The sequence below is a fragment of the Stenella coeruleoalba genome (assembly GCF_951394435.1).
Source record: "Stenella coeruleoalba genome assembly, chromosome: 20".
NCBI classification, from domain to species: domain Eukaryota; kingdom Metazoa; phylum Chordata; class Mammalia; order Artiodactyla; family Delphinidae; genus Stenella; species Stenella coeruleoalba.
The window spans coordinates 43,621,873-43,633,097 of NC_137166.1; the positions used below are offsets into that span (position 1 = coordinate 43,621,873).

The 11,225-nt window shown below is 54.7% G+C and overlaps 2 protein-coding genes across 2 annotated transcripts; one reads left to right on the forward strand and one right to left on the reverse strand.

Moving 5' to 3' along the window:
• Positions 1–254: 254 nt before the first annotated feature.
• On the forward strand, positions 255–6,779 carry CAPNS1 (calpain small subunit 1; the record flags this gene model as incomplete). The annotated part of the gene is made up of 10 exons (XM_079907768.1): positions 255–451; positions 1,366–1,399; positions 1,679–1,768; positions 1,937–1,994; positions 2,092–2,156; positions 3,640–3,708; positions 3,810–3,888; positions 4,026–4,142; positions 6,039–6,097; positions 6,282–6,779. 10 exons carry the CDS (start codon positions 255–257, stop codon positions 6,306–6,308), a joined length of 795 nt encoding a protein of 264 aa, XP_079763894.1. The 3' UTR covers positions 6,309–6,779.
• Positions 6,780–7,350: 571 nt separating this feature from the next.
• Positions 7,351–9,385, reverse strand: COX7A1 (cytochrome c oxidase subunit 7A1). The gene is made up of 4 exons (XM_079907346.1): positions 9,030–9,385; positions 8,227–8,313; positions 8,018–8,102; positions 7,351–7,624 (listed from the first exon to the last, which is right to left on the reverse strand). The coding sequence occupies exons 1-4, from the start codon at positions 9,264–9,266 to the stop codon at positions 7,569–7,571; spliced, it is 465 nt and encodes a 154-aa protein (XP_079763472.1). The 5' UTR covers positions 9,267–9,385; the 3' UTR covers positions 7,351–7,568.
• Between the last annotated feature and the right edge of the window lie 1,840 nt (positions 9,386–11,225).

Below are 11,225 nucleotides of genomic sequence, written 5' to 3' on the forward strand. Positions count from 1 at the left end.
TTAATGATGCCTATGCGTAGACTCAGCCCAGAGTCCTTCAAGCCAGACGCGGACCCTTCCCCCAGAAGCCCAGACCCCATCCCGAATGGACCCTCAAGCCGCAGCCGGAGGACAGGTCTCCGCCTAGCGGCTTCATATCACTCCCCCAAGTCCAGCAGTCAGAAATGCGTATTTCTTTGGGGGAAGGGGCGGGCTCAGGGACGAGACAGCCACCTGACCCCTTTTTCCCTCCTCAGGAATCTTGAGTCACAGCCATGTTCCTGGTTAACTCGTTCCTGAAGGGTGGAGGAGGCGGCGGGGGAGGCGGGGGCCTGGGCGGGGGCCTAGGGAATGTGCTCGGAGGCCTGATCAGCGGCGGCGGCGGCGGCGGCGGCGGAGGAGGAGGCGGCGGCGGCGGTGGCGGTGGCGGAACTGCCATGCGCATCCTGGGCGGGGTCATTAGCGCCATTAGGTAAGGCGGGGCCTGAGGAGGGGCGGGGCCTGGAGGAAGAGGCTTGTCCAGCCAGAATAGAGTGGGGTAACCTGGACACTGACCAGGATCCTTAATTAGGCTGGGCCGGGACTGGGCTAGGAGACCGGCCTTGAGGGGGCCGACCGTAATGAGTTCATGGGGGCGGGGCTTGACATGGGGGTAGTCTTGTGGGGACAATCTGATGGGCTTTGGGAGGTGGAGCTTAATGGGGCTGGCGCGGCCTACTTCCGCTAACCTGGAGACAAACGTTAAGGGGGCGGAGCCAGTGAGGCTGGGTATCACTTCATGGGGGCACGGCTAGCCTTATGGGCGCGGCGTGGCCCTCGTAGGTGGGTCAAGGAGGTGTGCCCAGAAGAGGTCTAACCGTAATGGGACAGGGGAAATGGCCTTGAAGGGGCAGGGCCTGGCTGGGAACTGGCTGGTTAAATTAGAAAAATGTCCTGGTGGAGGTAGGGCAGGGCGTCGGTAGGGGCCTCGTTAGTCTTGGCCACTGAGTGTGATCCCTTAAAGGGGTGAGAACTAATGGAGCTGGGGTGGGATCTTGGGAAGACACAAGTGTTCAGAAGCCGTGGCGATGGAGCAGGTTCCTAGACAGGTGGAACCCAGGAGGGTGGGGCCCCGGGAAGCTGGGGCCGAGCTTCTATGAAATGAGCTCCCGTCTTTTGAGAAATCTGCCATTGCGTGGGTGTGCCCTGGCAAGAGGGGGTCCTACCGTGGGGACACAACCAGGGCAGCGAGGATAGGGACAGGTGAGGACAAGGACTGATGAGGCGGGCAGAGGGAACAGGTAGGTAGGGCGGCGAGCTGGGGGTTGGGGGCTTGGGGTGTGGGCGCTGGTGCTGCCCGTTGGAGGCCCCGCCCCCTGGCACTAACTGCCCCTTGTTTCCCTTCAGTGAGGCGGCTGCGCAGTACAACCCAGAGCCCCCGGTAAGCCACCCTTCACAATCGGAGACCCCTCTTCTTCAAAGGGACAAGGACCCATCATTGTCCCTTTGAAGAAGCCCCACACTTCTCCTTATGAAATTTATCTCATTAAGTCTCTCCCTTGTAACATCCTTAAACTTAGCTATATCCACTCCCTATTCATTGACCACCTCTCATTCATTAGTCACTCAGCCACCCAGCCCACTCTGACTTTCCCACCTAAGGCTGTCCTGGCCAGGGCACCCCTCCCCCTACCTGCTCTGAGATCTCCTCCCTCTGCAGCCCCCTCGCACCCATTACTCCAACATCGAGGCCAATGAGAGTGAGGAGGTCCGGCAGTTCCGGAGGCTCTTTGCCCAGCTGGCTGGAGAGGTAAGCAACCTGGGGCCCCCAGAAGTGTCCTCACCCTTCCATGCCTTCCCTCTGGATGCCCTTTACATGTACATTCGACCATGGCAATCCCAAAGTTCCCATCCTCCTTCATGACATGCCCAGACCCCTTTCAGTCACCCCTGACCCATTCCTAACTTCTCCCCCTAGGACATGGAGGTCAGTGCCACAGAACTCATGAACATTCTCAACAAAGTCGTGACCCGACGTGAGTGACTGGGGTCAACACACAGGGCAGGTTTAGAGGCATGGCGACTGGGGTAGCTGTGATCTCTGGCCTCTGACTTTCAACCTGCATCCCACAGATCCTGATCTGAAGACTGATGGTTTTGGCATTGACACATGTCGCAGCATGGTGGCTGTTATGGATGTATCCTTGAGGGCAGTCTGGCGGAGGCCTTGGTGAAGAGGGGATTTTCTTTTTTGCTTTTCTTTCTTTTTTTTTTTTTTTGGCTATGCTGCATGGTTTGTGGGATCTTGGTTCCCCAACCAGGGATTGAACCCGGGCCCTCGGCAGTGAGAGCAAGGAGTCCTAACCACTGGACTGCCAGGGAATTCCCAAGAGGGGATTTTCTGAGAGCATGAGTTGGGCGGTCAGTGTGTAGCTTTCATATCCACAGATGTAGACATATATATATCACAACACACACCCACCTTGGACATGCGGCAATACATAATAACAGCTGTCATAACATGTTGCATAGGGTTAACCAAATCCAGCTCTGCCCTTAGCAAGGTTACTGAGCCTCTCTGTGCCTCAGTTTGCCTCTCTGTAAAATCGGGTGAATGATAATGGTGATAACAAATTGGAGTTACATGCAAAAGGTTTAGCACAGTACATAGCACATAAGCGGTCTATACATGCTAACTGTTACCATGATCTCACCCAGGTTGATTTTTCAGCTCTGAATCTGTTTCTCTGTCACTGGGGTATAATACTGGTGGGACTGGTGTCTTGAGGATTTAGTGACAAAAGTGATGTTCCTGAGAAGCTTAGCACTATCTGACGTGTACTTGGTCATTTGATAAGTCTTGGCCATTGTTGCTATTTATTGAGAATTTATTAAGTGCCAACCCCTGAGCTAAGGGCTTTATACCAATATACAGCCCTCTCATTCACTTTTATTTATTTTTATTTACTTATTTATTTTTTGGCTGTGTTGGGTCTTCGTTGCTGCGCGTGGGCTTTCTCTAGTTGCCGCAAGCAGGGGCTACTCTTCGTTGTGGTGCATGGGCTTCTCATTGTGGTGGCTTCTCTTGTTGCGGAGCACGGGCTCTAGGCGCGAGGGCTTCAGTAGTGTGGCACGCGGGCTCAGTAGTTGTGGCTCGCGGGCTCTAGAGCGCAGGCTCAGTAGTTGTGGCGCACGGGCTTAGTTGCTCTACGGCGTGTGGGATCTTCCCAGACCAGGGCTCGAAGCCATGTCCCCTGCATTGTCAGGCGGATTCTGAACAACTGCGCCACCAGGGAAGCCCCTCATTCACTTTTTATCAGAAACCCAGCAGGTATTTACTCTTATCCCTTATTTCCTTAGAGTTCTAAGATACCCTTGTTTTTTACATGTCCTAACATTTATAACATTGAATTACTGTTGAAGAATTTTATAAATGAGGAGTTCCCCGTGGTTATGTTTAAAATGTCTCTATTTTGAAATATAGACTAAAATAGTCTATATTTAGAAATATAGACTAAAGTAAGTACGGCAAAATGAACAATGAAGCCACACCCAAGGTGACATGACTAGGGTGGGATGGGAGCTGGGGTTTTAGCCCAGGTTCCCCTGCTTGGCCATTATCCTCATCGTGTACACAGTGCACGTATCTGGGTACATTTATTCTTAACACCCTCTCACCAGAGTGACACGACCGGCAAGCTGGGCTTCGAGGAATTCAAGTACTTGTGGAACAACATCAAGAAGTGGCAGGTGTGTGCAGCCTCTGAAACTCCTAGCACAAAGACCCCCAAGCCATGGAGATGCCATGCCCCATGATGCTTAGTTGAACCCTGACCTCCTTGTCCCCACAGACCATATACAAACAGTTTGACATTGACTGTTCAGGGACCATTGGCAGCAGTGAACTCCCGGGGGCCTTTGAGGCAGCAGGTGTGGCTGGCGGGAACGTGATGGGGCTGGGGGTGGGACTGGTGAGGCAGCCCCCACTGAGCTGGGCTGAGCCTGAATCCTGGGGCTGGGAGGGCTGGGCTATGTGGCCCCCGCACCTGAGAGACAGTCATTCTCAGGATTCCACCTGAATGAGCATCTCTACAACATGATCATCCGACGCTACTCAGATGAGGAAGGGAACATGGATTTTGACAACTTCATCAGCTGCCTGGTCAGACTGGATGCCATGTTCCGTGAGTGACACCCCAGCTCTCTTCCTGGGTGGGGATTTGTCCAACTTCCATCCGCCAAGCCTCCTTTGAGCCTGACCCTGAGGTGGGCAATGTTAGGGGCACAGCAGCGACTGAAATAGCCCTAGTTTCTGCCCGCATGTTGCTCACAGTCCAGAGGAGGAGAGGCAAATTCCCAGACAGTGACAACTCACAGTGGTTACGGCTGGGATCGGGGAAGCCTAGGCAGAGTGATGAGGGCTGTGAGGGGGAAGCTCAGGGCAGATTGGGTTTAGATTTGTGACTGGGGGAGCTCTCACAGCTATTCAACCCTAACAAGGCACCTGATGCAGCTTAAGGGGTCAAGGAGGGCTTCCTGGAGGAGGGAGGGCACATGTGAGTTGAGACCTGATGGATGAGGAGGAGTGACCCCAGCAAGAGGGTGGGGACGAGTGTTGCAGCGGGAACAGCCTGTGCGAAGGCCTAGAAAGGAAAGAGTAGATGGTGCTTTGGATGATTTTGGTTGGACTTGGTTCAGAGTGCTAAACATTTTAGGAAGGGGGTGGGATGGGGAGACATAAGGCTGGGAGGGGTCAGTAGGGGCTGGATCATGCGGTCTCTTGTGAACATTAACACACTGAATCCTTAAGACAGCCCTGTGAAGTGGGAATTATTGTCCCCATTTTCTGGAGGAGGAACCTAGGGTTCAAGGAGGCAAAATTTCTTGCTCACAGCCACTTAGCTAGGAAGTTGCAAAGCTAGAATTTGAACTCAGATTTGTCTGAGAGTTGCATAAAAGGAGGCAGGAGTAATGGGCCTGGTCAGGCTGTGCAGGCTGTGAATGCCAAGTTCAGGGGTGCTCAGACTCTACTGGGGACAGTGGACAGGGTCCAGGCAGGGGAATGACAGGGTCTCAGGTTTAACTTTAGGAAGATCTCCCGGTGTCCCAAGAGCCCAGGGAAGACAATGCATTAAGAGCCTGGGGAGAGGAAAAGGGGCAGGTGTGTCGGGGACATGAAGGGAAGGTGGGAGAGGACAACAGGGCAGATGATGCCAAAAGTCATGTATGAGAGGGCCCAAGAAATGGCCTTGGATTTACCAGCAAGAGGGCCAGCAGTGAGTGCAGCTTCCGGGGTACCAGGCGAGTGGGCCCTTGAGGGTGGTAACTGAGTGGTGAGTGACAGAGAAGCCACAAAGACAGTATGGGAGCCTGTTTGCCTACAGGTTTGGCTGTGAGTGAGGAACGTGGAGTCGAGTTTCAGGGCAGGAGTGGGGACCGCACGAGGCTGTAGGAGCAGGAAGTGCAGCGCCTCCTTCCGGTAGCCCCCTTAGGCTGGAACCGTGTGGAGCCGGTCGGTGGGAGGCTGGGGCTAGGGCAGAGGGGTGATGGGGGGCATGCAGGTCAGGATATGGAGCCCATTACTGAGGTGGGTAGCAGTCTGGGTTCCAATCCCATTTTTCTGACTTTTACACTGTGTGACATGGGGCACATAACTGCACTTCTCTGTGCCTTATTTTTTTTTCATTTTTAAAAAAAAAATTTATTTTGGCTGCGCTGGTTCTTAGTTGTGGCACGTGGGATCTTTGTTGTGGCATGCAGGATCTTTTTTTTTTTTTTAGTTGCGGCATGTGGACTTCTTAGTTGTGGCATGCATGCGGGATCTAGCTCCCGAACCAGGGATTGAACCTGGGCCCCCTGCATTGAGAGTGTGGAGTGTTACCCACTGGACCACCAGGGAAATCCCTCTGTGCCTTATTTTTAAATGACACTTATCTCACAGAATCGGATTAAATGAGTTCATACACGGAAAGCGCTTTATACATTGCTTGGCACAGAGTACTAGCCATTATTATTGTCATCCCATATATTAATATATTTTTATCCTAAAAGCCAATCCCTCCAACCCTTCCTTTCTCCAGGTGCCTTTAAATCTCTTGACAAAGATGGCACTGGACAAATCCAGGTGAACATCCAGGAGGTAAGAACCCCATCCTGGGATGTGGGATCCTAGCAGGGGGCCCCTCCCCTCAGTCCCCTGTACCAGCTCTGGGCTGGGGCTCCCTCCCTCCTATTTTCCCAGTGACCCCTGGGTGAGGGCAGAGAAGGGCTGCTGGTATTCTTAGGTTCCCTGATCCTCATTCTCGGTGCCTTCCTCTCCCCAGTGGCTACAGCTGACCATGTATTCCTGAACGGGAGTCCCAGACCTGCCCCCTCATCGCCTCGCTGTAGGAGTCACCTTGGACTCTTCAGTCTCCCCCAGGGTTGATCCTGTTTGCAGTCACATCTTCATGGCTCCTGCTGACCCACAGGCCTTTCTGTTCTCCCAGCCCTTGGCACCCGGATTCTCAGTCAACAGCCAGGGCCCAACATGCTTCAACACACCCCGCCCCAGCACACCCATCTCACATCTACTCCGTATCTACTTGCTTCTGTGCCAAGCCCAACGTTTGTGTTGCTTGCACACCCCAAGGGCCCTTCTCTCAGTTCTGGGAGGATCACTCCAGTCCCTACACACCCTGGCACACCCATTCAGTTACCACCCAGGCAGCTGAACTCCAGGCCACAACAGGCCACATGCCCCAGTGCCTTTGTTTGTATTCTGCTCCCAGCCTGCCAGGTCCAGGAGGAAATAAATGCACCCTAGTTGCTGCTCTCTCTGAGATCTGCCTCCTGTTCTGAGAGTTGAGGGGTGTCTCTGGCTCTGTTTGGGGCAGAGGGAGTCTGTCTCCGCCTGTCTTCTAGTCCTGGTCTCTTTTCAAATTCTGGATCCCAGTTGAGCTGTAACCTCATTCTTTTTGGGGTTTTTTTGGCCCCGCTGCATGTGGGATCTTAGTTCCCTGACCCAGGATTGAACCTGCGCCCCATGCGTTGGAAGCGCGGAGTCTTAACCACTGGACCACCAGGGAAGTCCCTGTAGCCTCATTCTTGCTGAGATCTCTCACAGAGCCTGTGGAGGCCAAGACTAGAAGCCTGGACCATCTCTGCTTCTGCTCCAAGAGCCATGCTGGTGGGAAGTCTTAGTGCTACCCCTGGCTCTGTCCCCCAAGGCCATGTTTGCCCCTCTCAGCTTCTGTGCTTGAGTGAGTCTGTCCTCACTTGCCTCTGCCTCTGTGTGTCATACATTATGCTCAGCATCTTCCTTCCCACCCTCTGGCCTCTGCAGGGAGAGAGGCTGCTCTCCCAGGATACAACCCCCCTGTCCCATTCCAGGTCCCCAGGCCCTGAGGGGCAGCCCAGGGGTGCTGGGAGGGCTGAGAGGCAGCGACATCCTAGGGATAGCCCTGGTCTAGCGTCGGAGACTCAGGGCTGGGGCAATGGTCTGTCCACAGGGCAGAGATCACTTGGTGGAAGGCTGGGAGGTACACACACGGAGGACAGAGCCGGGCTGGCTTCCCCAAGAAGCCAGCACATTTATTGATGCTTGTTCAGGTCCTGCAGACTTCTTGGTTTCACTTCTTTTGAGGGAAGGAGGCCCAGCCAAGGCAGTACAGGCCGTAGGCAGTGCCTAGGGAGGGAGTGTGGGGGGATACAGAATGAGACCCTAATTCCCTCCCTGAGCCCCCTGCAGACTCCCCAGTCACCATCCTGGATCTCAGCCCTACTTCACGCTCCAGCTGCCTTCCCAAACTGCACTTCAGCTGGGGAAATGCTGGACCTTGATCCAGACCGGGCTTTGGGCTTTCTCCCCAGACCCATCACTAGCCCAGCCGCCCTCCTGGGACAGAAGCCCAAGCCCTAGGGTGCTTCCTATTTGCCAGCCCAGAGCCCCATACCGTCCCACACCAGCTCAGAACCCAATCCCCTCCCAAAACCCCAGCGCTGGAACCAGCCCCTTCCCCTCTCCATCTGGAGTCCCGCTCCCTCCCGCAGTTCAGGCGGGGCCGGGCCCTGCACTCACCTCCCAGGCACAGAGCCATAGTCACTCGATACAGGATGTTGTCGGTTAGACCGCCCTTCAAGTGCACCGGGAGGTCATTGTCCGCCTGGATGTTGGGGGTAAACGATTGGAAAGGCGCTGCCTACTCGGTAGACCTTAAGCCCCTGCCTCCCCCAACTCGTCTTCAGGACCAAGCAGGCGGCCCCGGGTCCTCCCCCCGCCCCGCCTACCTGGAAGAGTTTCTGTTTCTCAGCCACTCGGTTCTCGAAGCGGTTCCGGGCGGTTGAGCTAAAGGAGCGCACCAGTGCCTGGGAGACCTGTGGAGAGGGGATGGCTGGGTATTGGAGGCGCCTGGAGGGGTGTCCCGGAGGAGGTCCCGCTGGGGAGAGGGTGTCGGACTTTCCGAGGCTCTGACTCGGGGACGGTCCTGTCCCTTGGGAGCGTCTCAAAGGCAAGATCCGAACTGGCAGCAAGAGTGGGGGAGGGTGTCCTGTCAAGAAAGGCCCAGAAGAAGGGGACTCGTGCCTAGAGGGTCTGGCTTGGAGGTTATCAGGCTGTCTAGAGGGTACTATTGGAAGAGGATTGGACCCAGAAGGGAGACTATGTTCTGCGGGCCCAAGTCCCGGAGAGGTTTTTTGCAGTTTCCTGGGTTAATGGGAGGAGCTCAGGTGCCGGGAACGTCAGGAGTGGAGCTGGAGTGCCTGGGGGATTTCCCGGCTGCCCGAGAGCTTCGGCGGCGGGGAAGGGGTGTTACGTTCCCGGTGCCTAAGTCCCGAGGTATTACGGGAGCCCTGGATGAAGGGAAGAAGTTCAGACTCGGGGCTTTGGGCCATGTTAACGGGTCCCCGGCTGTCTCAGAAGCTCTTGGACTGGGAGCTGGGGGGAGGGGGCCCCAGGCTTATTAGGAGGGAGTCTGGAGCCCTGAAGGGGGCTCACGTTCCAAGTCCCCAGATCCAGGAATGTTTGGGGAGTCTCGTATAGGGGCGAGGGCTTCCGGGTTGGGGGCCCCAGCCCGACCCATGGTGGCCCTCACCCGCAGGGCCCTCATCCTGCGTCCTCCTCTTCGGCCGGAGTCACCTCCCCTCTCCGCCCAAGGACAGACGGTGCCCTCCCCTCCGGGGGAGTCCCAGGCCACGCCCTCGGTGAGCCCCAGGACAGCGAGGTCCCGGCGGCCGCTTTCCGATTCGTCCAATAGGTGGGCGGAGAAGACGCTGCAACCCCATCCCCGCATCCCAGCGCCAAATGGTTGGAGCACCCATCTGTTACTCATCTCGGAATTCTGTTGGTCCGCGTGGAGAGGAAAGCGGTTCCAGAGAATTCATTTTTGGGTTGTTTCTGCGGTGATATCGGCTTGGGGCAAGTGCAAGTCCTCCGTCGGGTCCCTCGGATCTCTCCCTATCCGACTGACGTTGGAGAGCCAGTAAAGGAAGGTAAGATACCATCTTTCATTATGTCAAGTGCGGTCCTTTTTCCTCCCATGTTGAAACAGATTGCTGTGCCTTTGGCTAAACGTCAGTATTCATTTTGGGTTTAGGGACCATGTAGTATGGAAAATGCACTCAACTCACACCTCATCCAGGTGAGTGGTGGGAACCAAGGAAGTAGTAGATTACGCCCGTATCTCATACTCACGGGGGCATATGCTGCTTCCTCACTGAGTGGAATGAAAGGCAGGATAATTTTCCTTGTTTAAATAGTTATTTTTCATTATCTCTCTTGGTTTATTGTGAATCCATGTAGCTGACTCTGCAGAGGTTAAACATGCACACAAAATGACTCCGCCGCATAGCCACCATCTTTGCTTCTTCATTCATATCTTACCCCCACCTCCGCACTCAGTTCTTCACCCTGGAAAACGGTGTAGTTGCTCTATTTATCTATCTGTTGACTTTAGACTCCACTGCATCCCCAGCACCTGGCGCATGGGTGGATTTTTTTTTTTTTTTTTTTGGCTGCGTTGGGTCTTTGTTGCTGCGCGGGGGCTTTCTCTAGTTGCGGAGAGGGGGCTACGCTTCGTTGCGGTGCGTGGGCTTCTCATTGCGGTGGCTTCTCTTGTTGCGGAGCACGGGCTCTAGGCACATGGGCTCAGTAGTTGTGGCTCATGGGCTCAGTAGTTGTGGTGCACTGGCTTAGTTGCTCTGCGGCACGTGGGATCTTCCTGGACCAGGGCTCGAACCCGTGTCCCCTGCGTTGGCAGGCAGGTTCTTCACCACTGCGCCACCAGGGAAGTCCCGCATGGGTAGATTTGATAAATATTCGTTGAAGGAAATACAATATAACCCAAATGTTCTCTAACTTGGTCGCTCCCACCCACTTAACAAAGAAGGACTTCAGTGCTTCGCCTAGATTCTAGTCATCTAGATATTTCTGGGCATCCCTGGAAGTGGCCGCACATGTGCTCACTTACCCAGCTGTCCCCTGTTATCTGCAGTCATGTAGGATCAGTATTCAGGGAAGAAAATAGAAACTGCTCTGAGAATTGGATACCAGAAAGTTTGGAAAGGCTGAAGGAGTGCCTTCTAAGCTGGGCTGCTACCTAATTTATGGGGCCTTGTGCAAAATGAAAACGTGGGATCTCTCGTTCAAACAGCAGGAAAAAAAATTGCTGTTAAAAATACTAAAATATAAAGCTTTTTTTCTTTTTTCCATGATTGCACTTAACCTGTCATGGTGTTTTTAATTTGCTATACAATGTCATGCTCCCTAGAGTAAGGGATACCCTGGGGTGAGTACAAACTCTCACAGTCACCCGGGGGACCTGCCTTGCAACTTTGTGTGTGTGTACACACACGGCTGCTGGCTGCTGGGTTCTCCTCCTCTCCCCACCAGCCACTGGACCAACTCGTGCCCTGGCCAGAGGTGGAGAAGTCAAACAAGGCATCTCTCCTTCCCACGGGCTTGCTCCCTACAGGGTGATGCAACTTCCCTTCCAAGAAGAGCCAGAAACCTGGATCAAAGGTGGGCAGGACCCTCGCCCCTGCCGGGTCACCTGCTAGATGTGCCGTGGAGTGCCAACTGAGGAGGGGCCACTCTGCCCTACCCTCAGAGGCCATGGGATGTGTGTGGTGGACCTTGACCCTCCCTACGCCCAGGCCCCCAGGAGGCAGAAGAATAGGCAGCTAAGAGCCTGTCTCAGGGAGGTGGAGAGTGGTGGGAGGAGAGAATGCACACGGTTCAGGCTCCAAGTCCCTGGTGCCTGCTCCATCGTCCAAGCCGACTTCACTTATAA

Coding starts and splice junctions, on each gene's coding strand:
- COX7A1 (XM_079907346.1), bottom strand. CDS start 9,266: ATGAGTAACAGATGGGTGCTCCAACCATTTGGCGCTGGGATGCGGGGA. Junction 8,314..9,029: donor GCAGGATGAGGGCCCTGCGG/GTGAGGGCCACC, acceptor CCCTCTCCACAG/GTCTCCCAGGCACTGGTGCG. Junction 7,625..8,017: donor TATGGCTCTGTGCCTGGGAG/GTGAGTGCAGGG, acceptor CTCCCTCCCTAG/GCACTGCCTACGGCCTGTAC.